The sequence below is a fragment of the Bombina bombina genome, chromosome 1, assembly GCF_027579735.1.
Source record: "Bombina bombina isolate aBomBom1 chromosome 1, aBomBom1.pri, whole genome shotgun sequence".
Lineage (NCBI taxonomy): Eukaryota > Metazoa > Chordata > Amphibia > Anura > Bombinatoridae > Bombina > Bombina bombina.
Window position 1 is genome coordinate 1,005,497,240 of NC_069499.1, and position 27,971 is coordinate 1,005,525,210.

The window sequence follows — 27,971 nt, forward strand, 5'->3', positions numbered from 1 at the left end:
TTGCAGCAGCTTGTTCAATTATAAATGCAGGGGCTTAAAGGGATATGAAACCCACATTTTTGATTATATTATGAATTGTGATTCAGACAGAGCATGCACTTTTATGCAATGAAGAAAAATTAAAAAGTAGTAGTAAATTAGAAAGTTGCATGATCTATCTGAATCATGAAAGAAAAAACATAATTTATATAAGAACGTACCTGATAAATTACTTTCTTTCATATTGGCAAGAGTCCATGAGCTAGTGACGTATGGATATACAATCCTACCAGGAGGGGCAAAGTTTCCCAAACCTCAAAATGCCTATAAATACACCCCTCAGCACACCCACGATTCAGTTTAACGAATAGCCAAGTAGTGGGGTGATAAAGAAAGGAGTAAAAAGCATCAGAAAAGGAATTTGGAAATAATTGTGCTTTATACAAAAAAAGACTAGAAGTCTTCCTAAAATCTTAGCTTCCACATAATATTTCAGAGCTCTTACAACATCCAGAGAATGTAAGGATCTCTCAAAAAAAATTCTTAGGATTATGACACAAAGAGGGAACAACAATTTCCCTATTAATGTTGTTAGAATTCACAACCTTAGGTAGAAATTAAAATGAAGTCTGCAAAACTGCCTTATCCTGATGGAAAATCAGAAAAGGAGACTCACAAAAGAGAGCAGATAAATCGGAAACTCTTCTAGCAGAAGAGATAGCCAAAAGGGACAACTTTCCAAGAAAGCAGTTTAATGTCCAAGGAATGCATAGGCTCAAAAGGAGGAGAGCCTGTAAAGCCTTCAAAACCAAAATAAGACTCAAAAAAGGAAACAAAACAGAAAGAGCAGAGATTTTTCCCTACAAGGAACTTGCAGACAAACCTTATCCAAACCAACCTGAAGAAACTGAAAAATTCTAGGAATTCTAAAAGAATGCCAGGATAATTTATGAGAAGAACACCATGAAATACAAGTCTTCCAATCTCGATAATAAATCTTCCTAGAAACAGATTTACGAGTCTGTAACATAGAATTAATCACTGAGTAGGAGAAAACCTCTATGAATAAGCAGTAGGCGTTCAATCTCCATACCTTCAAAGTAACGATTTGAGATCCTGATGGAAAAAACGGTCCTTGAGAAAAAGTCTGGTCTTAAAGGAAGTGGCCAAGGTTGGCAACTGGACATCCGGACAAGATCTGCATACCAAAACCTGTGAGGCCATGCTGGAGCTACCAGAAACACAAACGCTTGTTTCCTGATGATCTTGAAGATCACTCTTGGAAGAAGAACTAGATATAAGCAGGTTGGTAAAACCAAGTAACTGCTAACGCATCCACTGACTCCGCCTGAGGATCCCTGTACCTGGACAGGTACCTGGGAAGTTTCTTGTTTAAATGGGAAGCCAACAGATCTATTTCTGGAATACCCCACATCTGAAAAAACACATCTGGATGGAGAAACCACTCCCCCAGATGTAAAGTCTGACGGCTGAGATAATCCACTTCCCAATTGTCTACACCTGGGATATGTACCGCAGAAATTTGTACAAGAGCTGGATTCTGCCCAAGTGAGTATTCAAGATACTTCTTCATAGCTAGGGGACTGCGAGTCCCACCCTGATGATTGACATATGTCACAGTTGTTATATTGTCTGTCTGAAAACAAATTAACTGTTCTCTCTTCAGTAGAGGCCAACCCTGAAGAGCCCTGAATAGCACGGAGTTGTAAAATATTTATTGGAAACCTCACCTCTTGAGATTTCCAAACCCCTTGTGTTGTCAGAGATCCCCAGACAGCTCCCCAACCTGAAAGACTTGCATCTGTTGTGATCACAGTCCAGGTTGGATGAATAAGAGAGGCCCCTTGAACTGTACGATTGTGATCTAACCACCAAGTCAGAGAGAACCGAACATTGGGATTTAAGGATATAATCCCTGCACCATTGATTCAGCATACAAAGCTGAAGAGGTCTCATATGAAAACGAGCAAAAAGGGATTGCGCCCGATGCTGCAGTCATGAGACCTAAAACCTTCATGCACATAGCCACTGAAGGGAACAATTGAGACTGAAGGTTTAATTGTTCTACATCCCAGCATCCCCAACACAGTAGTAAGCAGGTTAAAGATTTTGAGGTGAAAATTTCAGGATGTGTAAAAACATAAAATTTATGCTTACCAGATAAATTCCTTCCACTACTGCATTCCTTACTGTTGGGAAATAAAACACCTGGCCACCAGGAGGAGGCAAAGAAACCCCAGCCAAAAGATTAAATATCCCTCCCACTTCCCCTATCCCCCAGTCATTCTGCAGAGGGAACAAGGAAAAGTAGGAGAAACATCAGAGTATAAAGGTGCCAATATAAGAAAAGGGAGCCGCCCATCAAAAACAATTAAGTTACGGGCGTGGTCGTGGACTTTCCCTGCCAGGAAGGAAAGGAATTTATCTGGTAAGCATATATTATGTTTTCCTTCCAAAAGGCAGGGAGAGTCCACAACTTCACCCTTATTTTTGGGAAAATATACCCAAGCTCCATAGGACACTGAATGAATAACGGGAGAGAAAAAAAAAAGAAAAAAAAAAAAAAGGAGGCAGACCCTATTCTGAGGGTACCACAGCCTGCAAAACGTTTCTCCCCAAAGCTGCTTCAGCGAAGCAAACATCAAACTTGTAAAATTTAGGAAAAAAAAAAAAAAAAAAGTGTGTAAGGAGGACCAGGTAGTCGCCTTACAAATCTGATCCATTGAGGCTTAAAAGCCCAGGAGGAAGCCACTGCTCTAGTGGAATAAGCCGTTATCCTCTCAGGAGGCTGTCGTCCCGCTGTCTCATAAGCTAAGCGGATGACACTCCTCAACCAGAAAGATAGGGAAGTCGTAGTAGCCTTCTGCCCCTTACGCTTCCCGGTATAGAAGACAAACAAAGAGGAAGATTGTCTGAATTCCTTAGTAGCCTGAAGATAGAACTTCAAGGCATGAACCACATCCAGATTGTGAAGCGTTTCTTCACTGAAGAAAGATTAGGACAGAAGGAAGGAACAATAATATCTTGATTAATGTTACGGTCCGACATCACCTTAGGGAGAAACCCTATTTTAGTACGTAAAACAGACTTAGCATGGAAAACCAGATAAGGGGGGTGACATTGTAAAGCAGAAATCTCAGAAACTATGCGTGCAGAGGCAATAGCCAGCAAAAAAAAAAAAGAACCTTCCAAGATAACAATTTACTGTCAACAGTATGCATAGGTTCAAACAGAGCCTGCTGCAAAACACTAAGAACAAAATTTAGGCTCCAAGGCGGAGCCCAGATCTAAAAAAATTTCTGATCCTAGTCAGAGACTTAAAAGACTGCACATCCGGAAGCTCAGCCAATCTCTTGTCAGTAACACCGACAGGGCCGATATCAGTTCCTTCAGGGAACTAGCAGATAGACCCTTCTCCAGTCCATCCTGGAGAAAAGATAAAATTCTGGCAACCTTATGCCAGGAAAACCCACGGTCTGCACACCAGTACAAATAAGTCCTCCACACTTTATGGCAGATACGAGGAGTAATTGGCTCACGAGCTTGAACCAGTGTCGATAACACTCTCAGAAAAACCTCTAAGCATTCAATCTCCACGCAGTCAGCCTCAGAGAAAATAGATTTTGATGAACTAAAAGGACCCTGTATCAGCAGACCTCTGTGACAAGGTAACCTCCACTGAGATGAGGACATCCCCACCAGAACCACAAACCATGTCCTTCATGGCCACAATGGAGCAATCAGAATCACTGATACTTGCTCCTGCTTGATGCGAGCCACCAAACGAGGGAGAAGCAGTAATGTAGGAAAAAGATATAGAAGTCTGAACCTCCATGGTAGTGACAGGGCATCAATTCCGCCTGAGGATCCCTCGACCCGTACCTGGGCGACTTGGTATTTATGCTGGATGCCATGAGATCTATCTCTGGCGTCCCACTCGCTGCATATCACTGCAAACACCTCAGTGGGAGAGACCATTCCCCTGGGTGAAAGGATTGCCTGCTGAGGAAGTACGCTTCCCAGTTGTCAACCCCCGGAATGTGAATTACTGACAGCGTACATCTGTGAGTCTCCGCCCACTTTAGTATCCGAGATACTTCTCTCATCGCCAAGGAACTTCTTTCCCCCCTGATGGTTGATGTAGGCAACCAAGGTAATATTGTCCGATTGGAATCAGATAAACTGGACGAACCCAGAAGGGGCAAAGAAGTTCCAAAATATTGATCGGAAGGGAGGACGATTCCCAAGTCCACAGACCTTGTGCCTTCTTTGCACCCTAAACAGCTCGCCAGCTGGAAAGGCTTGCGTCCGTAGTCACAATCTCCCAAGACGGTCTCAAGAAGCATGTGACTTGGGACAGATGATTTGGACAGAGCCACCAAGAGAGCGAGTCTCGACAGGTTGTCCAGCACAATCTGTTGAGACAGATCTGAATGGTAGCCGCTCCATTGTCTCAGCATGCATAGTTGTAAGGGTCACATGGAATCTGGCAAAAGGAATTATAGCCATAAAGGACACAATGATACCAATCACCTCCATACACTGAGCCACTGAGGGTCTCAAGGAGGCCTGGAGGGCAAGACATGCAGAAGTTAGCTTGCAATGTCTCTGATCTGTGAGGAATATTCTCATGGATATGGAGTCTATTACTGTCCCCAGGAAGTTCACCCCTTCATGCCGATTTGTTCTCGGCAGGCTTCTAAGTCTGTTTGGACTTATTCCAGGACTGAGCCGGCTTCCAAGTAATCTTGGGCTGGTCGGACTTGGAGGAAGATTAATTTTCGTTCTGACAAAGCACGACTGCAGACAATTGCCGTCCCTTGGGCCTATTTTTCTTATCCTGCGGTAGGAAGGCACCTTTCCCTCCGGTAACTGTAGAAATAATGTAGTCCAGACCTGCACCGAATAAAACCTTCCCCTTGAATGGAAGAGAAAGGAGTCTGGATTTAGAAATCATACCCGCAGACCAAGATCTCAACCAAAGAGCCCGGCGGACTAGGATCGCAAAGCCAGAAGCCCTTGCATTAATGCAAATAATCTGAATATTCACGTCACAGATGAAGGAGTTAACAATTCTCAGAGCCTTAATTTTCTCCTGAATATCCTCGAGGGGAGGCACCACCTCAATGAGCTCCAACAGAGAGTCGCACCAGTAAGTAGCTGCTCCAGCAACCGCGGCTACAGCTGCTGCCGGTTGAAATAAAAACCCTGTATGTGGAAACATCTTCCTCAGAAAGGTTTCAATTTTCTTATCCATATGCTCTCTAAAAGAACTATCCTCCAGATGAATAGTAGTACGCTTAGCCAGCGTAGAAATAGCGCCATCCACCTTAGGGATGGAACTCCACAAGTCTAATATTTTTTTAAAAAGTAGACGAGGGGGAAAATAAGTTCCTATTCTTTCCCATTCGTTACCAATAATGTTCGCCATCTTAACTGGCACAGGAAAAGTCAGAGGGACCTTCCTGTCTTCATAAACTGTCTAATTTAGGGATATTAGGTTCCTCAGGAAGTGTAGGCCCCTGGAACCTCTATCGTAGACAGAACCTTCTTTCATAAAAAACGCAGATACTCTATTTTAAATCTAAAGGAGGAGGGTTCCTCCGCTGAAGGAGGTTTAGAAACTGAAGTCTCCGACTCTCACCCTCTGAAGATACCGAGGTTAACTCATCCTCGGATAGCTGGGACATAGTCATCTAAATATTTGAAAGATTTAGCTACTAAGTCAGGAGAACTATGTATAAACTTTCTCTTGCGTTTGTTAGAGTGAGATAAGGCACTCAGGGCCGCAGACAGCGCCAATTGTAACTGTGCGGTAAAGTCTGCAGAAAAAAAGCCCCCCTCCAGATGGAGGATTAGATGAGCAAAGGGGAACTGCATGTGGAGTGGGTAGCGTAGAAAGGGTAGTAATCTCTCGGGACCCAGATTCCTGAGAGGTAGACGACTCAGAGGGGCTAATAGCGCTATGAGTATTAGCGGGCTTGTCTCCCTTTTTAGACCTTAGAACAGTGCTTAGGCAAATGGAACAAAATCGAGCAGGCGGGTAAACCACGGCCTCATCACAATATAAACAGGAATTATTAATCAGTACAGAAAGAGCGGAACCTTCTAACGTAATATCAGAATCCTTCATAGCTAGGATATATTCACAGAAGGAGGACAGACAAATAGTAAACACTTTATACAAAAAAAAAAACCCCAAAACGGCACCTTTATAATCCCAATGGCTGGGGCATTCAAGACCTCCTAGACCCAGACGGCTAACAGAGAAAACGCTCTTCCTTAAAGAGACAGTCTAGGCCAAAATAAACTTTCATGATTCAGATAGAGCATGTAATTTTAAACAATTTTCCAATTTACTTTCATCACCAATTTTGCTTTGTTCTCTTGGTATTCTTAGTTGAAAGTTTAACCTAGGAGGTTCATATGCTAATTTCTTAGACCTTGAAGCCCACCTCTTTCAGATTGCATTTTAACAGTTTTTCACCACTAGAGGGTGTTAGTTCACATATTTCATAAAGATAACACTGTGCTTGTGCACGTGAAGTAATCTGGGAGCTGGCACTGATTGGCTAGACTGCAAGTCTGTCAAAAGAACTGAAAAAAGGGGAAGTTTGCAGAGGCTTAGATACAAGATAATCACAGAGGTTAAAAGTATATTATTATAACTGTGTTGGTTATGCAAAACTGGGAAATGGGTAATAAAGGGATTATCTATCTATTAAAACAATAAAAATTCTGGTGTAGACTGTCCCTTTAAGAGCGATGTTCACAGCAAGATTGAAGGAAAAACTAAAGACCGCACCCGGTCACGGAGTGCGAAGGACAGGACTTCCCTTGCTATGAAAAAGGCGCTAAGCAACACAAAAACGAAAGTGAAACCTGTTTGTTCCAAGCCAAAATCACACAGTCCATGAGCCCAAAAAACTCACATAAAAGCAGTTATAAATAACCCCCAGCTGTTCAAATAATCTCCCTGAAGGAGATATTAACCCTTGATCCTATCCAGGCATAAAGGAGTCACACTGTGACCCTGTATAGCAAAGAGTATATATAAAAACGATCTTACCTCCAAGATCCATGCTATGGAACAGGCACAGCCTCTCAAGTGTGAGAGTCTTGCAGCAATTCCTCTGACATGGACTTTAGTGTGTAACAGCAAGCAGTGAAACTCGTCAACACGGATTGCCCGGGAGCTGTTAGGCAGCAGTCTGGATGTGTTCGCAGAAAAACTTTCCCTGCATCTCCAGACTCAAACTTTCATCAATACTCTCACTGAGAAATTGACATGATTACTTAAAACTCCAGTCCTTTCTTGAAGGGAACATACCCATTACAGGACTATCCAAAGCTTCTGTCACCTCCTATAGTGACGAAAGGCAAAGAATGACTGGGGGATAGGGGAAGTGGGAGGGATATTTAAGCCTTTGGCTGGGGTGTCTTTGCCTCTTCCTGGTGGCCAGGTGTTGTATTTCTCAACAGTAAGGAATGATGTTGTGGACTCAGTCTGCCTTATGGAAGTAAATCTATATAAACTAGAGTGCTTTGTGGTGTACTGATTAACTCTTCATCATAATTTAACCCTTGCTTGCATATTTTGGTACGTGCTGTAAAAGGTATTCTTCCTATGCTTTTTATGTGCTGGAGTGTAAGGGAGATGATGAGGAGCACGATTATTAAACCTGCATTAAAGGGCTACAGCAGAGCAAAAAGAAAATGCTCTAATTTGTTAGTGCATTTTATTATTGCATTATAACTTGCATATAACCAAGTTTTTAACCTCTACAGAGGTATTAAACACATAATTAATGTCAGTTCCACAGCAACAATGAACGGCTGCAATCAACAGCTAGCTCGAAGTTCTGCATTGCTGCTGCTGAGGATATGTAAATATTCTTTTTAACTAAGGTACCCATTAGAACAAGATAGAAGTGAATTTAAAAGTTACATTCTCTATTTGAATCTTGAAAGTTTAATTTTGATCTTCCTATCCCTTTAAAGTAAAGGTAAAGATAACTCACTATGAAACTGTAATAATATTTTTTGCCCAAAACGAATAGGAGTTTCATTCATAATTTTTTTTTTTTTATTCTAAAGTAAGTTATTGCTGTTTGTACTCACTGTTTCTTTGCCGGCAAATTAAACCCATTTTTTATTTTTTTTCTTCAAGGGTTTGGTCACGTTTTTTTTAAAAGCCTATTGAAAATCTGGCCGTTAGGCGGCCGCCAATCAACGTCATCTGCCTCCCAGATCATGTTCACATTCGATAAGATTTATTGCTTCAGCTCTAAATACAAGCGCGCTCCTGTTTTGCGCATGCCTAGTAGTGTTATGGAATTCCAATAGTAGGTAATAAGAACGAATAACGCATACGCATCAGAAAAACGATTAGAGGATTATTGCATGCGCAGTAGGGAGAGAATCGCCGATTCAGGCATGCGCAGTTGATCAGAGGATCGTGAAGCGCTTTGGAAACACGTATAGAGCGGGTGGGACTGCTCTATACATCACTCAATAGAAAATAAGGAAATAGCGGTTGGGAGGAGTAAAGTTTGCAACGGTAGGGAATTATAAATATGTTATTTCATAAGTATAGAAAAATTTGGTGAAAAAAAACAACTTAGGTCTTGAATGATTAATTTGTGTCTTCAAATTGTTCCAACTTTACCTTTTCTTTAAGCAGTCAGTACTCTAAATTCTAGTACTATAAATTTTGGGTGTATAGGAGTGGGCAAGGCTATTAAAACCAAATATGGGTGTGGTTCTGATGCAAAGTATCCCTGGAAATATTTTTTCAAATGTTGGCAAGTATGGTGCTCCTTTGCCACAGAGCATATACAAAGCGCAATTAAATTTGAAAACGATACACAGAAATATACAAAGTATGATCCTAATTGTTAAAGTCACACGCAAACTTCCAAAACAATCAGAATTAGCAAAATTACAGTCCTAAACACACTGATGTATGCATTAAATACAAAATAGAAAGAAAATCTTAATAATGTAATTAAACTTAAAAAGGACCCAATCTGAAGTCTAAAGTAATATAAAATACAAAGCAGAAAGTGTAAGAGTCACAGAATTCTCATGTCGTCCAGTATGATATTGCAGGATTCTTCAAACCATGGGCCACGACCCATCACGCGGTTGCAACACCATGTTTACTGGGTCGGGACTTGTGTGCGATGTATGAGAGTGTGTGATGTGTTATTAACTTTTACAACACTTCCAAGTTTGACTACAATCAGGAATAAAGTACACACACTGTAGTCACTTTCCCAAAAATTGCAGCTACCTTGTTGTATATTACTTCTGAAATTTTCAGACCAAGCATAAAAATAGGGTCACGAAAGTATGTGGTGTCATTGCAGGGGGTCTTGGGGGGAAAAAGTTTGAAGTACCATGCTATTTCGCACTTAGTTTGTCTCGCTTTCACATCCAGAAATGCAGGGAAACCCCTTAGAGAAGCATAGCAATATTTGCTTTTCTAGAATCTTGTGAGGGATCTTGCAGTGCTGGAGGATCATTTTAGATCATCTGATCTAAGCATAGGGGTTTAGATCATCTGGCGCTCAGTCACCAAATCAGATATTTACCATATATTACTCCATGTCCCTAATATAACCAATAACATCCACTACTTGAGCCCCAAAATATTAACTATATAACCAAGGGCTTGACAAACCTGTGCGCCCAGGCACCTTAAAAAATGCACCCTGGCACCCTAGTTTGGAGATTCAAGACACCCATGGGTGGCCCCAACTTCTGCTACCCACAGCTTGCTGCTGACAGCCGCACTGAACAATTAGCCTGGTGCGGCTGGTTCTCTTCTAGACCATGAGCCTGGGATCTAGGTACAAGTCCCATAACGTTCTAATACAAAGTAAAAAAAAATTGACAAGTTGTTCTATAGTTAAAAATAAAATGTGTTGCCAAGTTAGCATACTTAAGCCATGCTTCCACAACTGACCCATAATTCATAATCACCACGTGAAACTCAGAACTAGAATTGAATTACAAAGTACACTCCATTCACCTAAAAAAGTCATGAAACGTGCACAGAAATAAAGGAATAAGAGACTTACTAATATATCTTCGTAAGACATTTTCTATTTGCTTCTGCTGGAATCTGCCTTTGATGACCAGTTGGTTGTTACCATCTATTGAGCCACTGTGTGTAGATAAAAATATTTTTTTTAATAAAAAGCTGTTAATTAAAATCCTGAATGCTTTGAAATAAATACACTCGTTATATTTTTGTTTGTTGAAGAGGATACTTAAAGGGACAGTATTACACATTGTAATTACAAGACACTTCTGTTGCCTTGCTATAGACTAGCATCAGCCAAGTCTGAGCATTTTTAAAACAGTTTCTTGCAATTACTTTTCAATAACCAAACTATATTCAAATCTCAAGGTGTTTACAGACCCTTAAGGTAGGCCTAAATAATTTATCAAGTTGTAAAAAGTGAATTCCCAGAGAACAGTAATTCTAAGATATTTACTGGGTTTATAACAAACCACAAACTTTATAAAACATGTTTTTAAATATTAGTAATTTCTTTAAATAATGTTGCAAACAAACATTCACATTGAAACAACATCTTGCCCAAAATGTTTCTCATACTTTCCACATCTTTAGAGGTCAAGGTATGCAGTTTAACAACACATGCAGAGCTCTGAACCGTGCCAGTTGCAATACTACACATTTCTATGAAAGTTATAATTTTATACAGATTGATTATTAATGTGATACACAAGTATCCTAATCTAACATACATGCTAAATAGATTGTCAAGCATACCTAGTTCCCAATTCAGCTAACAAGAAAGCCAGCAGATGTTTAGGCTGACGATGTAATCTGAAAAAAATAAAAGGTTTATAAAATTAGTACTACAAAAGGTTATGGGTAAAAAAAAATAAAACTAAGTGTCACTTTCAACTCAACAGACACAAGGTTGTACTTACAGCTTGCAAATATCAGTGAAGTTGACAAACGAGGTTTTCTTAGTTCCTACTCTGACTACTTGTGGAGGCTTCATGACAAATTTTCTCTTTTCTCCAGCGACCATGTCTGGGTTCTTTTCCCGCATTATATTAAAAACTCTGTTTAGCAGCTGCAAGGGAAACATGGATTCACTGGTGATAAATAGTATAGCAATTGGAATAACAATAAAGAAAATTTGACTTCTTTACACTTTGCTGAAAAGAAAAGTTTGGGCATACGAGTGGTATCAGAAACAGTAAAAGCAATCAATACTCCAGCACTCTAATATTATATAATAGTTTGAGTCACATAAAGATGTAATCTCATGTGTGGTAAATTCAGTTAACTGGAGCAGCATAATGATTAAGGGAAATTAAATGTTTCACGTTTATTAAATATAATTCTATTTACCTCCACAAACAGCTTGTCACACAATCCCCCCCAGCTGATCTTAAAGTATACAGAAACTTTTTTCTATAACTTGAATGAAAAAAAAAACATACATATACCAATTTAAAATCTGTATCAAATATGTAAAAATTAGCCAATCTCAGAGTCAAGTATATCTAAAAGACTTTTTTTTCCCAATAGAAACATAATGTTCGTAAAACTATTATTAAGGGGTCAAAAAGGCTCATTTATACAGTGGTTAAAGTCCCTTTAAAGCGCTGTGAAACCCAACATTTTTCTTTCACGATTCAGATAGAGCATGTAATTTAAAAAAAAAAAAAATGCAACTTTACGTCTATTATCAAATCCTTTTGATTCATTTCTCTGTTGAAAAGCAGGTACATAATCTCAGGAGTGTGCATGTGTCAGCAGAACTATATGGCAGAAATTTACAAGAATGTTATACATTAGCAATAACATTAAATGGCAGCACGCTACCTAGCTAGGTATCTTCAACAAAGAATAACATGAGAACAAAGTAAATTGATAATATAAATACATTTAAAAAGTTTTCTAATTGCTCTGTCTGAATCACAAAAAAATATTTTTTTTTGAGTTTCAGGTCCCTTTAATAGAAATAGTTACAGGTTAGTGGGTTACACTTAAAAAATGTTAAATGTCTCAATGATTACAAATTATTTTAAAATGCCTTTTTTGAGTTACTAGAAGTGACACCTTAAAGATACAACAGAGAAGTTAAAAGGTGCTTACTTCATCATATGTGTAATCTCTTTCAGAGCCAGCCCATGCAGGTCCAGTCTGGAAACTAAATGAGATGCCATCATCTTTCTTGTTGTCCTCCTCTTCAAAAGCTGCAGAGAACAGTAGTTAATGTATAGGTTAGTGATGGTGAACCTTGGCACAGATGTTTCAGAACTACATATCCCATGATTCTTAGGCACTCTGAAGTCCAGTTGATGATCATGGGAAATGCAGTTCTGAAACATCTGGAGTGCCAAAGTCAGCCATCAATGGTATAGATCATCCCATTAGTGAGGTTGTAACACATACAACTCAACTCACCTTCATCTTTGTCCATAATGTCATCTTCCTCTGGAAACTTCACATTTTTCTTTTTCTTCTTTTTGCCAAGCATAAAGTCCAAATCATCTTCCTGAGATTCTGAAGCTTCTTGAACTTCACTCTCAATCTTCAGATTCTGTATACAGCACAGAGGATAAAGTTATACGTTGGGTACACAACCAGGAAAGTGCTACAGACAATCAGCGTAGAGCAACAACACATATTTGCAGCATATCAAGTTACCTAAGTAAATGAGGTTAAAAGAAGACGAAGAAAAAAAAAAAAAAACTCCATCTACATTATTCCCCACAGATTTAGCAACACCTGACATAGGTTAAAGGGACAGTAAACACCTTGAGATTTTAATATAAAAGTTTTAGTTATGCATAGTACAACTTTGCAATAGGGCTGCAACTAACGATTATTTTCATAATCGATTAATTGGCCGATTATTTTTTTCGATTAATCTGATAAAAAATAAAAAAACAATTCCTATATTTAAAATAAAATCCACATACTGAGTGTTATAAATATAAACTTCACACTAAAAGTTAACAACTTTACATTAACACAACTGTTGGTCCAATTTTTTAAGGAGCAGAACAAATTTTTATAATAAAGCAAAACAAAACCACAAACTGTTTGAAAAGAGGTAGAACTAGTAAAAGGTAGATTACCACTGTTTATGACATTCTGTTATTCACTCTTTCAGAAACTTTGCATTGAAATGCAAAAATGTCAACACGTCCACATGCTCCTGGCTGAGGCTCTCTTTTTTGCAAGCTATTTTGCCTGCAGCAGAGAAGAGGAGCACAGATGGTGTTGAGGTGTCTGAGATGCATAAGTAGGGTTTTGCCAATATCACCAAGGTGGGCTATTTATCTTTGTTAGCTCTCAACCAATGCAAGGTGCTTCTTAAAGTAAGCCTGGACTTCATTCTGACATAAAAATATCTTAACAACCAGTTATAAAAAGGTTAGGAGAAGAAATATCTAAATTACTCTTAAAATGACAGATATATACTTAGAGGTGAGAACACAGACCATAACAGGACGACAAAGAGGGTACTTGCGAGGAAGCAGTAGTCAAGCAAGAAACAGACCGCAATAGCAACTTCCAGACAGAGGGCATGCTCCAGGCAACCTAAGTCACCTTACACACAGGTCCCTAAAAAGGGGAACACAAAACCTCAATCGAGGCCCCCGGAGAAGAAGAGTATACCCTCAGAACCCGAAGGAAGAGTAAACCCTCTTCTAATCAATGGAGCAAGTTGAAAGGAAAATCTATACCCTAGCAGACTAAGCTAACAGGATAGACTCCACAAAGCTCACACATCCAGGAGGAGACTGTGACACGAACGCAGTGCCTTAGACCGCTCGGCCATCCTGACTTGCAGACCCACACCCAGCTGGACCAACACAGCCTCAAGGATCCAAGACAGGGAAACAAAAGAATCCCGGAACAGGTACAGGAACGAGCGTAAGGATAGCACAGCCATCCCCACAAAGTACAAGTACAACCAGACTCTGAAACCAGACAAGGTCATAGACCTAAGGATCTATCAAATAACAGCCCAACAAGTCTGCTTGGAGCCAGCAAGACCCCGGGGGGGAACAATCCCACCTTTCCTCCTCCCATCCAGGAGAAGCCCCAAGCAAGGACTCTGTCTCCATAGGGAGGAGAATATCCCCTAAAGAAAAAGGGATGATGCCTTAAGGGCAACAACTGTCCTCAAGGTCCAAAGTTGCAGGCTATTGGAAAGAGAAATTACCAAACAGATGTCCTAGAAAAGGACCCCCCCTACAAGTAGCTTGCCAAGCAGAGGCACAGCCAAACCATTCGCCTGCAGAGCAGGGAATCCACGTGAACACTGGCAAACTGAACAGTGGAATGCAACCCTAAGGCGCACCAGAAATTAGACATCCAACGCCAGCAGCTGGGTATGAACCAACAACACTTGAGGCTCAAGCCACACGGCTAACCACCAGATGAAATGGACTACTCTGTGGCAAAGAGTAAAAAATACTCAGAAAACCTGGTCAACCATGACCAGGTTAGGTAGATGGAGCAAGGATATAGCTCAAATTCCCACTACCGTGGAACACCCTGACCGGCCATGAGATCCAAGATTTTAAAACCACCCAAGACTGGGTCAGGAAAAAGGCCAAGCGAAGCTTCAGCAACCATAAGTCTCAGGGAGAAAAACAGGTCCGGGCACCTAATAGTTTAGGCAAACCTTACCGTAAAACTAAACACCCTAACTGGCAAAAAAGCCAGACACAAGGGTATGGATGCATGTCCAGAGAATCCAGATAGCGAGAAGAACTCGAAAGCCCCGACCAAAGGAAGGAACCACCCCTAGCTAAAGTCCAACACTCCAAGGAGCAAGGCAAGAAGTCGTATGAAGATACTTCTCAGAGCCTCAGGACAAACTAGGGAAACCTTGCGGTAAAAAAAATCCTACTTGCAGGACTAGTCTCCCTATCGCCTCCGCACAAGCAGAGGACACAAGGAAGTGAAAGGCACTAAGCCTACATAGCTCCGGAAAACCCAGAGCTAAACAAAGTCCCCGCAGGGAACCACCATCACCCGGAAACAAAGATCCCTAAAAAGGAGACCCACTCACCCGGAGACAATGGAAAAAGACCCAAAGGTCTCTTATAACTCAGACAGTACACGTCAAGGAGTAAGAGCTGCATCTAGTTCTGAGGAAATCAGATGTCAGAGTGACGCAGAGGAAAAACTCCCCTGCAAGGCCATCTATGACTGAAGGCTATAAGGACTGAAACAATCCTTCCCGCCTCACGGAACCACAGGTCCTCTCGAATGCTTAGTTGAACATGAAAAACAATAACCTGAGCACTCGGCGCTTCTACCAAACCAGCTGAGCAGAAAAGCGCCACATGTCTGAACAGCTGCAAGACCGAAGAACCAGACAGGACCAGTCTGCACCTAGGGTCCTAACCGGCAAGCTGCATAAATTTTCCCTCATAGGGGAAAAAACAGAAAACAGACGTCTTTAACATAGGACTTACATGTCAAAAACAACTTCCGAAGTAGTAACAAAGAGTATCAATCCCAGAAGGAAACGCCCAAAAAGTCACAGGCCTACCCACAGGACTAACCAAACAGAGCCCTATCTTTCAAAAACTGGGAAAGATCTAAAACAAATGACAATCAGGAGATTACTTCATCCCCACATGTCTAATGAGGAGCACCATTCGAATTAGCAGACTGAAAATCCCTGTATCTGGTAACGATAGGATCATTCAATAACTGAAAAACATGTCTGAGAAATACCCGAAGGCGCGCAATCCTGTAACGGAAGGCGCGCAATCCTGTAACTAAAGGCACAACACTCAAGGACAGTTACACACGAGGGGAACCAGGTGCTCTGAAATGGCATACGGAACAAAACTGGTTGACGACATGTGTCAACGAGGCCAATCCGGATTCATCACCAGACACAGAATCTGAAATCAAAATAGTCAGAATCCTCCGTAACTGAATCTGAAACGAGCACAGTCTCAGCATCAGAATCCTCCATAACTGGATAGAGGAAATATCAATATGGACTAAAGTATGAAAACAAAAATTGCACCGACACCTACAATGGCTGGGGCACTCACCACCTCCAATGACCAGACCCCTGCGTTTCCGCCTAGTGTGGGCCTCGTCAGTGAGGTGCAGCCATATCCCTCTAGGCACACTGAGCAACGGGTCCACGTCTGGATTCCTGCATAACACTTAGGGAGACATCCCGAAGAGTCGTAATTTGCATAAAAAAAAAAAAAAAAAAAAAAAAGAGAGAAGCGCTCAACCTGGGAACGAACAATAGCATAATTGAAGAAGCCTCTTTTTGCTCAATGTTGAGCGCTTCTTTCTTTTTATTTATGCTTTTTCACCCATGTTTACCAGAGAGGACTGCAATTGGGTTTTTATTAACTTAATAGGTTTCAATTTCTGCCCCTTTATTAACTATATGTACAAATTAAATGGACATAAAAACAGAATTTATGCTTACCTGATAAATTTCTTTCTCCTATGGTGTGTCCGGTCCACGGCTTCATCCTTACTTGTGGGAATATTCTCTTCCCCAACAGGAAATGGCAAAGAGAGCACATCAAAAGCTGCCCATATAGCTCCCCCTCTGGCTCTGCCCCCCAGTCATTCGACTGACGGTTAGGAGAAAAAGGAGAAACCATAGGGTGCCGTGGTGACTAGTGTATAGAAAGAAAAAATTTGGAACCTGACTAAAAAGCCAGGGCGGGCCGTGGACCGGACACACCGTAGGAGAAAGAAATTTATCAGGTAAGCATAAATTCTGTTTTCTCCTACATTGGTGTGTCCGCTCCACGGCTTCATCCTTACTTGTGGGAACCAATACCAAAGCTTTAGGACACGGATGAAGGGAGGGAACAAGTCAGGTTACCTAAACGGAAGGCACCACGGCTTGCAAAACCTTTCTCCCAAAAATAGCCTCCGAAGAAGCATAAGTATCAAATTTGTAAAATTTGGCAAAAGTGTGCAGAGAAGACCAAGTCGCTGCCTTACATATCTGATCAACAGAAGCCTCGTTCTTGATGGCCCATGTGGAAGCCACAGCTCTAGTAGAGTAAGCTGTAATTCGTTCAGGAGGCTGCCGTCCGGCAGTCTCATAAGCCAATCGGATGATGCTTTTCAGCCAAAAAGAAAGAGGTAGCAGTAGCTTTCTGCCCTCTCCTCTTACCAGAATAAACCACAAACAAAGATGATGTTTGTCTGAAATCCTTCGTTGCTTCTAAATAGCATTTAAGCACGGACCACATCTAAATTGTGTAACAAACGTTCCTTCTTCGAAGCTGGATTCGGACACAGAGAAGGAACAACTATTTCCTGGTTAATATTCCTGTTGGAAACCACTTTTGGAAGAAAACCAGGTTTGGTACGCAAAACAACCTTATCTGCATGGAATACCAGATAGGGTGGATCACACTGCAAAGCAGACAATTCAGAAACTCTTCTAGCAGAAGAAATAGCAACCAAAAACATAACTTTCCAAGATAGTAACTTAATATCTATGGAATGCAAAGGTTCAAACGGAACCCCTTGAAGAACTGAAAGAACTAAATTTAGACTCCATGGAGGAGTCATGGGTCTGTAAACAGGCTTGATTCTGACTAAGGCCTGTACAAATGCTTGTACATCTGGCACTGCTGCCAGGCGTTTGTGTAACAAAACAGACAGAGCAGATATCTTTCCTTTTAGAGAACTCGCTGACAACCCTTTATCCAAACCCTCTTGGAGAAAGGAAAGAATCCTAGGAATTTTAATTTTACTCCAAGAGAATCCCTTGGATTCACACCAACAGATATATTTTTTCCATATTTTATGGTAAATTTTCCTAGTCACAGGTTTTCTGGCTTGGACCAGAGTATCTATAACTGAATCTGAAAACCCACGCTTAGATAAAATCAAGCGTTCAATTTCCAAGCAGTCAGCTGCAGAGAGACTAGATTTGGATGTTCGAATGGACCTTGTACTAGAAGATCCTGTCTCAAAGGTAGCTTCCATGGTGGAGCCGATGACATATTCACCAGGTCTGCATACCAAGTCCTGCGTGGCCACGCAGGAGCTATCAGAATCACTGATGCCTTCTCCCGTTTGATCCTGGCTACGAGCCTGGGAAGGAGAGGAAACGGTGGAAACACATAAGCTAGGTTGAACGACCAAGGGGCCACTAATGCATCCACTAGTGTCGCCTTGGGATCCCTGGATCTGAAGTTTTGACGAGACGCCATCAGATCCATGTCTGGAATGCCCCATAATTGAGTTAACTGGGCAAAGACCTCCGGGTGGAGTTCCCACTCCCCCGGATGGAAAGTCTGACGACTCAAATAATCAGCCTCCCAGTTGTCTACTCCTGGGATGTGAATTGCAGATAGATGGCAGGAGTGATCCTCCGCCCATCTGATGATCTTGGATACCTCTCTCATCGCCAAGGAACTCCTTGTTCCCCCCTGATGATTAATGTAAGCTACAGTCGTCATGTTGTCCGACTGAAATCTTATGAATCGGGCCTTCGCTAGTTGAGGCCAAGCCCGGAGCGTATTGAATATCGCTCTCAGTTCCAGAATGTTTATCGGGAGAAGAGACTCTTCCCGAGACCATAGACCCTGAGCTTTCAGGGAGTCCCAGACCGCGCCCCAGCCTAATAGACTGGCGTCGGTCGTGACAATGACCCACTCTGGTCTGCGGAAACTCATTCCCTGAGACAGGTGATCCTGAGTCAACCACCAACGGAGTGAGTCTCTGGTTAACTGGTCTACTTGAATCTGGGAAGACAAGTCTGCATAATCCCCATTCCAGTGTTTGAGCATGCACAGTTGCAATGGTCTTAGATGAATTAGAGCAAAAGGAATCACGTCCATTGCTGCAACCATTAGACCTATTACTTCCATGCACTGAGCTATGGAAGGCTGAGGAATAGATTGAAGAACTTGACAAGCATTTAGAAGCTTTAACTCTCTGACCTCTGTCAGAAAAATCTTCATTTCTACAGAATCTATTATTGTTCCCAGAAAGGGAACCCTTGTAGACGGGGACAGGGAACTCTTTTCCACGTTCACCTTCCACCCGTGAGACCTGAGAAAAGCTAATACAATGACTGTATGAGCCTTTGATCTTGAAAGGGACGACGCTTGGATTAGGATGTCGTCTAGGTAAGGCGCCACTGCAATGCCCCTCAGTCTTAGAACCGCTAGAAGGGACCCTAGCACCTTTGTGAAAATTCTGGGAGCAGTGGCTAAACCGAACGGAAGAGCCACGAACTGGTAATGTTTGTCCAGAAAGGCGAACCTTAGGAACTGATGATGATCTTTGTGGATAGGAATATGTAGCTACGCATCCTTTAAGTCCACGGTAGTCATATATTGACCCTCCTGGATTGTTGGTAAAATCGTTCGAATGGTTTCCATTTTGAACGATGGAACTCTGAGGAATTTGTTTAGAATTTTTAAATCCAGAATTGGTCTGAAAGTTCCCTCTTTTTTGGGAACTACAAACAGGTTTGAGTAAAACCCCCGACCTTGTTCCACTGTTGGAACTGGGTGTATCACTCCCATCTTTAATAGATCTCCTACGCAATGTAAGAATGCCTGTCTCTTTATCTGGTCTGAAGATAAGCGAGACATGTGGAACCTTCCCCTTGGAGGAAGTTCCTTGAACTCTAGAAGATAACCCTGAGAAACTATTTCTAGTGCCCAGGGATCCGGAACATCTCTTGCCCAAGCCTGAGCAAAGAGAGAAAGTCTGCCCCCTACTAGATCCGGTCCCGGATCGGGGGCTACCCCTTCATGCTGTCTTGGTAGCAACAGCAGGCTTCCTGGCCTGTTTACCCTTGCATTGGTTTCCATGCTGGCTTAGCCTGGGAAGTGTTACCCTCTTGTCTAGAGGCTGCAGAGTTAGGAGACGGTCCGTTCCTGAAGTTGCGAAAGGAACGAAAATTAGATTTGTTCTTAGCCTTGAAAGGCCTATCCTATGGGAGGGCATGGCCCTTTCCTCCAGTGATATCTGAAATAATCTCTTTCAATTCTGGCCCAAAAAGTGTCTTACCTTTGAAAGGAATATTAAGCAATTTTGTCTTGGATGACACATCCGCCGACCAAGATTTTAGCCAAAGCGCTCTGCGCGCCACAATTGCAAAACCTGAATTTTTCGCCGCTAATTTCGCCAATTGCAAAGTGGCATCTAAAATAAAGGAATTAGCCAACTTTAGTGCGTGAATTCTGTCCATGACTTCCTCATATGGAGTCTCCTTATTGAGCGAATTTTCTAGTTCCTCGAACCAAAAAGACGCCGCCGTTGTGACAGGAATAATGCACGAAATTGGTTGGAGAAGGAAACCTTGCTGAACAATTATCTTTTTAAGCAATCCTTCCAATTTTTTATCCATAGGATCTTTGAAAGCACAACTGTCCTGGGAATAGTCGTGCGTTTGGCCAACGTAGAAACTGCCCCCTCAATCTTAGGAACCGTTTGCCATGCGTCCCTTCTGGAGTCGACAATGGGGAACATTTTCTTAACCCCTTAGTGACCAGAGCACTTTTCCATTTTCTGTCCGTTTGGGACCAAGGCTATTTTTACATTTTTGCGGTGTTTGTGTTTAGCTGTAATTTTCTTCTTACTCATTTACTGTACCCACACATATTATATACCGTTTTTCTCGCCATTAAATGGACTTTCTAAAGATACCATTATTTTCATCATATCTTATCATTTACTATAAAAAAAAATGATAAAATATGAGGAAAAATGGAAAAAAACACACTTTTTCTAACTTTGACCCCCAAAATCTGTTACATATCTAAAACCACCAAAAAACACCCATGCTAAATAGTTTCTAAATTTTGTCCTGAGTTTAGAAATACCCAATGTTTACATGTTCTTTGCTTTTTTTGCAAGTTATAGGGCCATAAATACAAGTAGCACTTTGCTATTTCCAAACCATTTTTTTCCAAAATTAGCGCTAGTTACATTAGAACACTGATATCTTTCAGGAATACCTGAATATCCCTTGACATTTATATATTTTTTTTTAGTAGACATCCCAAAGTATTGATCTAGGCCAATTTTGGTATATTTCATACCACCATTTCACCGCCAAATGCGATCAAATACAAAAAATTGTTCACTTTTTCACAAACTTTAGGTTTCTCACTGAAATTATTTACAAACAACTTGTGCAATTATGGCATAAATGGTTGTAAATTCTTCTCTGGGATCCCCTTTGTTCAGAAATAGCACACATATATGGCTTTGGCGTTGCTTTTTGGTAATTAGAAGGCCGCTAAATGCCACTGCGCACCACAAGTGTATCATGCCCAGCAGTTAAGGGGTTAATTAGGGAGCTTTTAGGGAGCTTGTAGGGTTAATTTTAGCTTTAGTGTAGTGTAGTAGACAACCCCAAGTATTGATCTAGGCACATTTTGGTATATTTCATGCCACCATTTCACCGCCAAATGCGATCAAATTAAAAAAAAAACGTAAAATTTTTCACAATTTTAGGTTTCTCACTGAAATCATTTACAAACAGCTTGTGCAATTATGGCACAAATGGTTGTAAATGCTTGTCTGGGATCCCCTTTGTTCAGAAATAGCAGACATATATGACTTTGGCGTTGCTTTCTGGTAATTAGAAGGCCACTAAATCCTGTTGCGCCTCACACGTGTATTATGGCTAGCAGTGAAAGGGTTAATTAGGGAGTTTGTAGTGAGCTTGCAGGGTTAATTTTAGCTTTAGTGTAGAGATCAGCCTCCCATCTGACACATCCCACCCCCTGATCCCTCCCAAACAGCTCCCTTCCCTCCCCCACAATTGTCCCCGCCATCTTAAGTACTGGCAGAAAGTCTGCCAGTACTAAAATAAAAGGGTTTTTAAAAAAAAAATGATTTTTTTTAGCATATTTACATATGCTACTGTGTAGAATCCCCCCCTTAGCCCCCAACCTCCCTGATCCCCCCCAAAACCGCTCTCTAACCCTCCCCTCTGCCTTATTGGGGGCCATCTTGGGTACTGGCAGCTGTCTGCCAGTACCCAGTTTACAATAAAAAGTGCTTTTTTTTTGTTTGTTTGTTTTTTTCTGTAGTGTAGCTTCCCCCCCCCCCCACCCCCCACAGACAAACCCCCACAGACAAACCCCCACCACCTTGCTGATTGTTTTAATTTTTTTATCTTTTTTATTTCCACATTTTCTGCAGTGTAGCGGTTCCCACCCGCTCCCTCCCCGTGCACGCGCCCGCCCCCACCCTCCCGTGCGCGCCCGCAGCCACCCCCGCCCACGATCCCGCCCCCCTTCACATCCACAGGGCCATCGATGGCCGCCACCCGCCTCCCGGTCCGGCTCCCACCCACCGACACAGGGAGCAACCGATCTCCGGTGCAGAGAGGGCCACAGAGTGGCTCTCTCTGCACCGGATTACTTAAAAAGGTTATTGCAGGATGCCTCCATATCGAGGCATCACTGCAATAACCGGAAAGCAGCTGGAAGCGAGCAGGATCGCTTCCAGCTGCTTTCCACACTGAGGACGTGCAGGGTACGTTCTCAGGCATTAACTGCCTTTTTTCTGAGGACGTACCCTGCACGTCCTCAGTCGTTAAGGGGTTAAATATAGGAGGTGGGACAAAAAGGTATACCTGGCTTCTCCCACTCCTTAGTCACTATGTCCGCCACCCTTTTTGGGTATCGGAAAGGCATCAGCGTGCACAGGGACCTCAAGGAATTTGTCCATTTTGCACAATTTCTCTGGAATCACCAAAGAGTCACAATTATCCAGAGTAGTTAGCACCTCCTTAAGCAGGGCGCGGAGATGTTCTAACTTAAATTTAAACGTCACAATATCAGGTTCTGCCTGTTGAGAAACTTTTCCTGAATCGGAAATTTCTCCCTCCGACAGACCCTCCCTCACTGCCAATTCTGACTGGTGTGAGGGTATAACAGATAAATTATCATCAGCGCACCCTTGCTCATCCTCTGTATTTAAAACTGAGCAATCACGCTTTCTTGGAAATGCTGGCAGTTTGGATAGAAGATTAGCTATAGAATTATCCATTACTGCCGTTAATTGTTTCATAGTAACAAGCATTGGCGAGCTAGATGTACTAGGTGTCGCCTGCGCGGGCATAACTGGTGTTGACACAGAAGGAGAGGATGATGAACTATCCCCACTACCTTCATTTGAAGAATCATCTTGGGCAATCTTATTAAATGTGACAGTACTGTCCTTACTTTGTTTGGACGCCACGGCACAATTTTCACATACATTTAAAGGGGGAACCACCTTGGCCTCCATACACACAGAACATGTTCTATCTGAAGGTACAGACATGTTAGACAGACTTATACAGGCTATTAATGCAATAAAACCGTTTTTAAACAAAACCGTTACTGTCTCTTTAAATGTTAAACAGAGCACACTTTATTTCTGCATGTGTGAAAAACTATGAAGGAAATATCCGATCCTTACCAAATTTACACCCTAGTGTCTTAATGCTTTGAAAGTATTACACACCAAATTTGTAACCCCTTAAATGAGCAAACCGGAGCTATTTGTTCAATTTACCAGTTTAAACCCACTACAGTCTATGCCACAGCCTTTGCTGCGGCTTTACCTTTCCTTGGGGGTTATTCACCACAGAAATAAGCCTTCTAGAATCGTTTATGGCCACAGGACCCTCTCACATGAAGCTGCATGCACTGCTTCCAGAAGTAACAGCGCAATTAAGGCGCGAAAATGAGGCCTCCTCCCTCTGCATATCAGAGTGAAGGGCCCTTCCTGACTAGATTAGGTGTCTAAACGACTGCCAGGCGAATAAAAAACGTTCCCAAAGTGTTTTCAAGTTCCAAAACACTCCAAAAGACATAAATATTGTATAAATCAATCGATTTAGCCCACAATAGTGTCAACCAGTATATAGCCCATTAATAAGCCTTTATTCTGTTATGAGTCTAAGAAAAATGGCTTACCGATCCCATAAGGGAAAATGACAGCCTTCTAGCATTACTATGTCTTGTTAGAAAATGGACTAGTCATACCTTGAGCAGAAAAGTCTGCAAACCGTTCCCCCCAACTGAAGTTCTCTGGGCTCAACAGTCCTGCGTGGGAACAGCAATGGATTTTAGTTACTGCTGCTAAAATCATACTCCTCTTTAAACAGAACTCTTTATCACTTTCTGTTGTAGAGTAAATAGTACAAACCAGCACTATTTTAAAATAACAAACTCTTGATAGAAGAAATAAAAACTACAACTAACACCACATACTCTTTACCATCCCCGTGGAGATGCTACTTGTTCAGAGCGGCAAAGAGAATGACTGGGGGGCGGAGCCAGAGGGGGAGCTATATGGGCAGCTTTTGCTGTGCTCTTTGCCATTTCCTGTTGGGGAAGAGAATATTCCCACAAGTAAGGATGAAGCCGTGGACCGGACACACCAATGTAGGAGAAAATTTTCTTTCATGATTCAGAAAGAGCTTACCATTTCTAAACCACATTCCAATTTTCGCCTATTATCAAATTTGCTTAATTCTCTTGGTATCCTGTGTTGAAGAAGCAGCAATGCCCTACTGGAAGAGCTAGCTAAACAAATCACGTGAACCAATGACAAGATGCATTTATGTGCAACCACCAATCAGTATCTAGGTATCTTTTTCTAATAAGAATACTAAAACAAAGAATTTTATAACTTCCTATATTTTTTTTATAGATATCTACCTTTACACCTTCTTCTGCTTCATCTAGGTCAAACTTTTTCGTTTTCTTTTTCTTCTTTTTCTGATTGAAGAAATTCAAGTCGTCCAGATCATCAGGAGCATCTACAGGATAAAAATAAATAAAATTGGAAATTAAATCTGCAGGATGATAACATTCTCAAAAAATGTCATCCAGCGAAAGAGTTCAAGGATCAGCTTCAGACCTTTGTTGAAGAGGGAATAGTACAAAATAAATACATATTAAATCTTCAAATAACAAAAATGTTTATACGTATTAAAACATTGAGATTCATAAAAACATAATTTATGCTTACCTGATAAATGTATTTCTCTTGTAGTGTGTTCAGTCCACGGGTCATCCATTACTTATGGGATATATTCTCCTTCCCAACAGGAAGTTGCAAGAGGATCACCCAAGCAGATCTGCTATATAGCTCCTCCCCTCACATGTCATATCCAGTCATTCGACCGAAACAAGACGAGAAAGGAGAAACTATAGGGTGTAGTGGTGACTGGAGTTATGATTTAAAATTTAGAACCTGCCTCAAAAAAAGACAGGGCGGGCCGTGGACTGAACACACTACAAGAGAAATAAATTTATCAGGTAAGCATAAATTATGTTTTCTCTTGTTAAGTGTGTTCAGTCCACGGGTCATCCATTACTTATGGGATACCAATACCAAAGCTAAAGTACACGGATGATGGGAGGGACAAGGCAGGAACCACTGCTTGTAGAACCTTTCTCCCAAAAACAGCCTCCGAAGAAGCAAAAGTGTCAAATTTGTAAAATTTGGAAAAAGTATGAAGTGAAGACCAAGTTGCAGCCTTGCAAATCTGTTCAACAGAGGCCTCATTCTTAAAGGCCCAAGTGGAAGCCACAGCTCTAGTGGAATGAGCTGTAATTCGTTCAGGAGGCTGCTGTCCAGCAGTCTCATAGGCTAAACGTATTATGCTACGAAGCCAAAAAGAGAGAGAGGTAGCCGAAGCCTTTTGACCTCTCCTCTGTCCAGAGTAAACGACAAACAGAGAGGAAGTTTGCCGAAAATCCTTAGTTGCCTGTAAGTAGAACTTCAGAGCACGGACTACGTCTAGATTATGCAAAAGACGTTCCTTCTTTGAAGAAGGGTTAGGACATAATGATGGAACAACAATCTCTTGATTGATATTCCTGTTAGAAACAACCTTAGGTAAAAACCCAGGTTTAGTACGCAGGACTACCTTGTCTGAATGAAAGATCAGATAAGGAGAATCACAATGTAAGGCAGATAACTCAGAGACTCTTCAAGCCGAGGAAATAGCCATCAAAAACAGAACTTTCCAAGATAAAAGTTTAATATCAATGGAATGAAGGGGTTCAAACGGAACACCCTGCAGAACTTTAAGAACCAAGTTTAAGCTCCAAGGGGGAGCAACAGTTTTAAATACAGGTTTAATTCTAGCCAAAGCCTGACAAAAGGCCTGGACGTCTGGATTGTCAGCCAGACGCTTGTGTAAAAGAATAGACAGAGCAGAAATCTGTCCCTTAAGTGAACTAGCGGATAAGCCCTTTACTAAACCCTCTTGTAGAAAAGACAGTATCCTAGGAATCCTAACCTTACTCCATGAGTAACTCTTGGATTCACACCAATATAAATATTTACGCCATATCTTATGGTAAATTTTTCTGGTAACAGGTTTCCGAGCCTGTATCAATGTATCAATAACCGAATCCGAAAAACCACGCTTTGATAGAATCAAGCGTTCAATCTCCAAGCAGTCAGCCTCAGAGAAATTAGGTTTGGATGGTTGAAAGGACCCTGAATTAGAAGGTCCTGCCTCAGAGGTAGAGACCATGGTGGACAGGACGACATGTCCACTAGGTCTGCATACCAGGTCCTGCGTGGCCACGCAGGCGCTATCAGAATCACCGATGCTCTCTCCTGTTTGATCCTGGCAATCAGTCGAGGTAGCAACGGAAAAGGTGGAAACACATATGCTATGTTGAAAACCCAAGGGGCTGCCAGTGCATCCACCAGCACCGCTCCTGGGTCCCTGGACCTGGATCCGTAACGAGGAAGCTTGGCGTTCTGGCGAGATGCCATAAGATCCAGATCCGGTTTGCCCCAACGACGAATCAGTTGAGCAAATACCTCCGGGTGAAGTTCCCACTCCCCCGGATGAAAAGTCTGGCGACTTAGAAAATCCGCTTCCCAGTTCTACACACCTGGGATGTAGATCGCTGACAGGTGGCAAGAGTGTGACTCTGCCCAGCGAATTATCTTCGAGACTTCCAACATCGCTAGGGAACTCCTGGTTCCCCCTTGATGATTGATGTAAGCCACAGTCTTGATGTTGTCCGACTGAAACCTGATGAACCTCAACGTTGCTAACTGAGGCCAAGCCAGAAGAGCATTGAATATTGCTCTTAATTCTAGAATGTTGATTGGTAGGAGTTTCTCCTCCTGAGTCCACAGTCCCTGAGCCTTCAGGGAATTCCAGACTGCTCCCCAGCCTAGAAGGCTGGCATCTGTTGTTACAATCGTCCATTCTGGTCTGCGAAATGTCATTCCTTTGGACAGATGAACTCGCGACAACCACCAGAGAAGAGAATCTCTTTTCTCCTGGTCCAGATTCAGCAAAGGGGACAGATCTGAGTAATCCCCGTTCCACTGACTTAGCATGCATAGTTGCAGCGGTCTGAGATGCAGGCGCGCAAATGGCACTATGTCCATTGCCGCGACCATCAAGCCGATTACTTCCATACACTGAGCTACTGATGGGCTTGGAATGGAGTGAAGGACACGGCAAGCATTGAGAATCTTTGATAACCTGGACTCCGTCAGGTAAATCTTCATCTCTACAGAATCTATAAGAGTCCCTAGAAAAGGAACCCTTGTGAGTGGTGACAGAGAACTCTTTTCCACGTTCACTTTCCACCCATGCGACCTCAGAAATGCTAGAACTATCTCTGTATGAGACTTTGCATTTTGAAAACTTGACGCTTGTATCAGAATGTCGTCTAGGTACGGAGCCACCGCTATGCCTCGTGGTCTTAGTACCGCCAGAAGTGAGAACCAGAACCTTCGTAAAAATTCTCGGGGCCGTAGCTAACCCGAAGGGAAGAGCTACAAACTGGTAATGCTTGTCTAGAAAAGCAAACCTTAGGTACCGATAATGATCTTTGTGAATCGGTATGTGAAGGTAGGCATCCTTTAAGTCCACTGTGGTCATATATTGACCCTCTTGGATCATGGGTAGGATGGTCCGAATGGTTTCCATCTT

The 27,971-nt window shown here is 41.9% G+C and overlaps 1 protein-coding gene across 1 annotated transcript in view; it reads right to left on the reverse strand.

Annotated features, from left to right (window-relative positions):
- Nucleotides 1–10,843: 10,843 nt before the first annotated feature.
- Nucleotides 10,844–27,971, reverse strand: part of EIF2S2 (eukaryotic translation initiation factor 2 subunit beta) — a 31,851-nt gene continuing 14,723 nt past the window's right edge. The window contains 6 exon segments of the mRNA XM_053716245.1: nucleotides 10,844–10,861; nucleotides 10,969–10,994; nucleotides 10,997–11,117; nucleotides 12,149–12,249; nucleotides 12,461–12,596; nucleotides 24,712–24,812. Of these exon segments, the coding sequence (XP_053572220.1) occupies nucleotides 10,844–10,861; nucleotides 10,969–10,994; nucleotides 10,997–11,117; nucleotides 12,149–12,249; nucleotides 12,461–12,596; nucleotides 24,712–24,812 (503 nt within the window).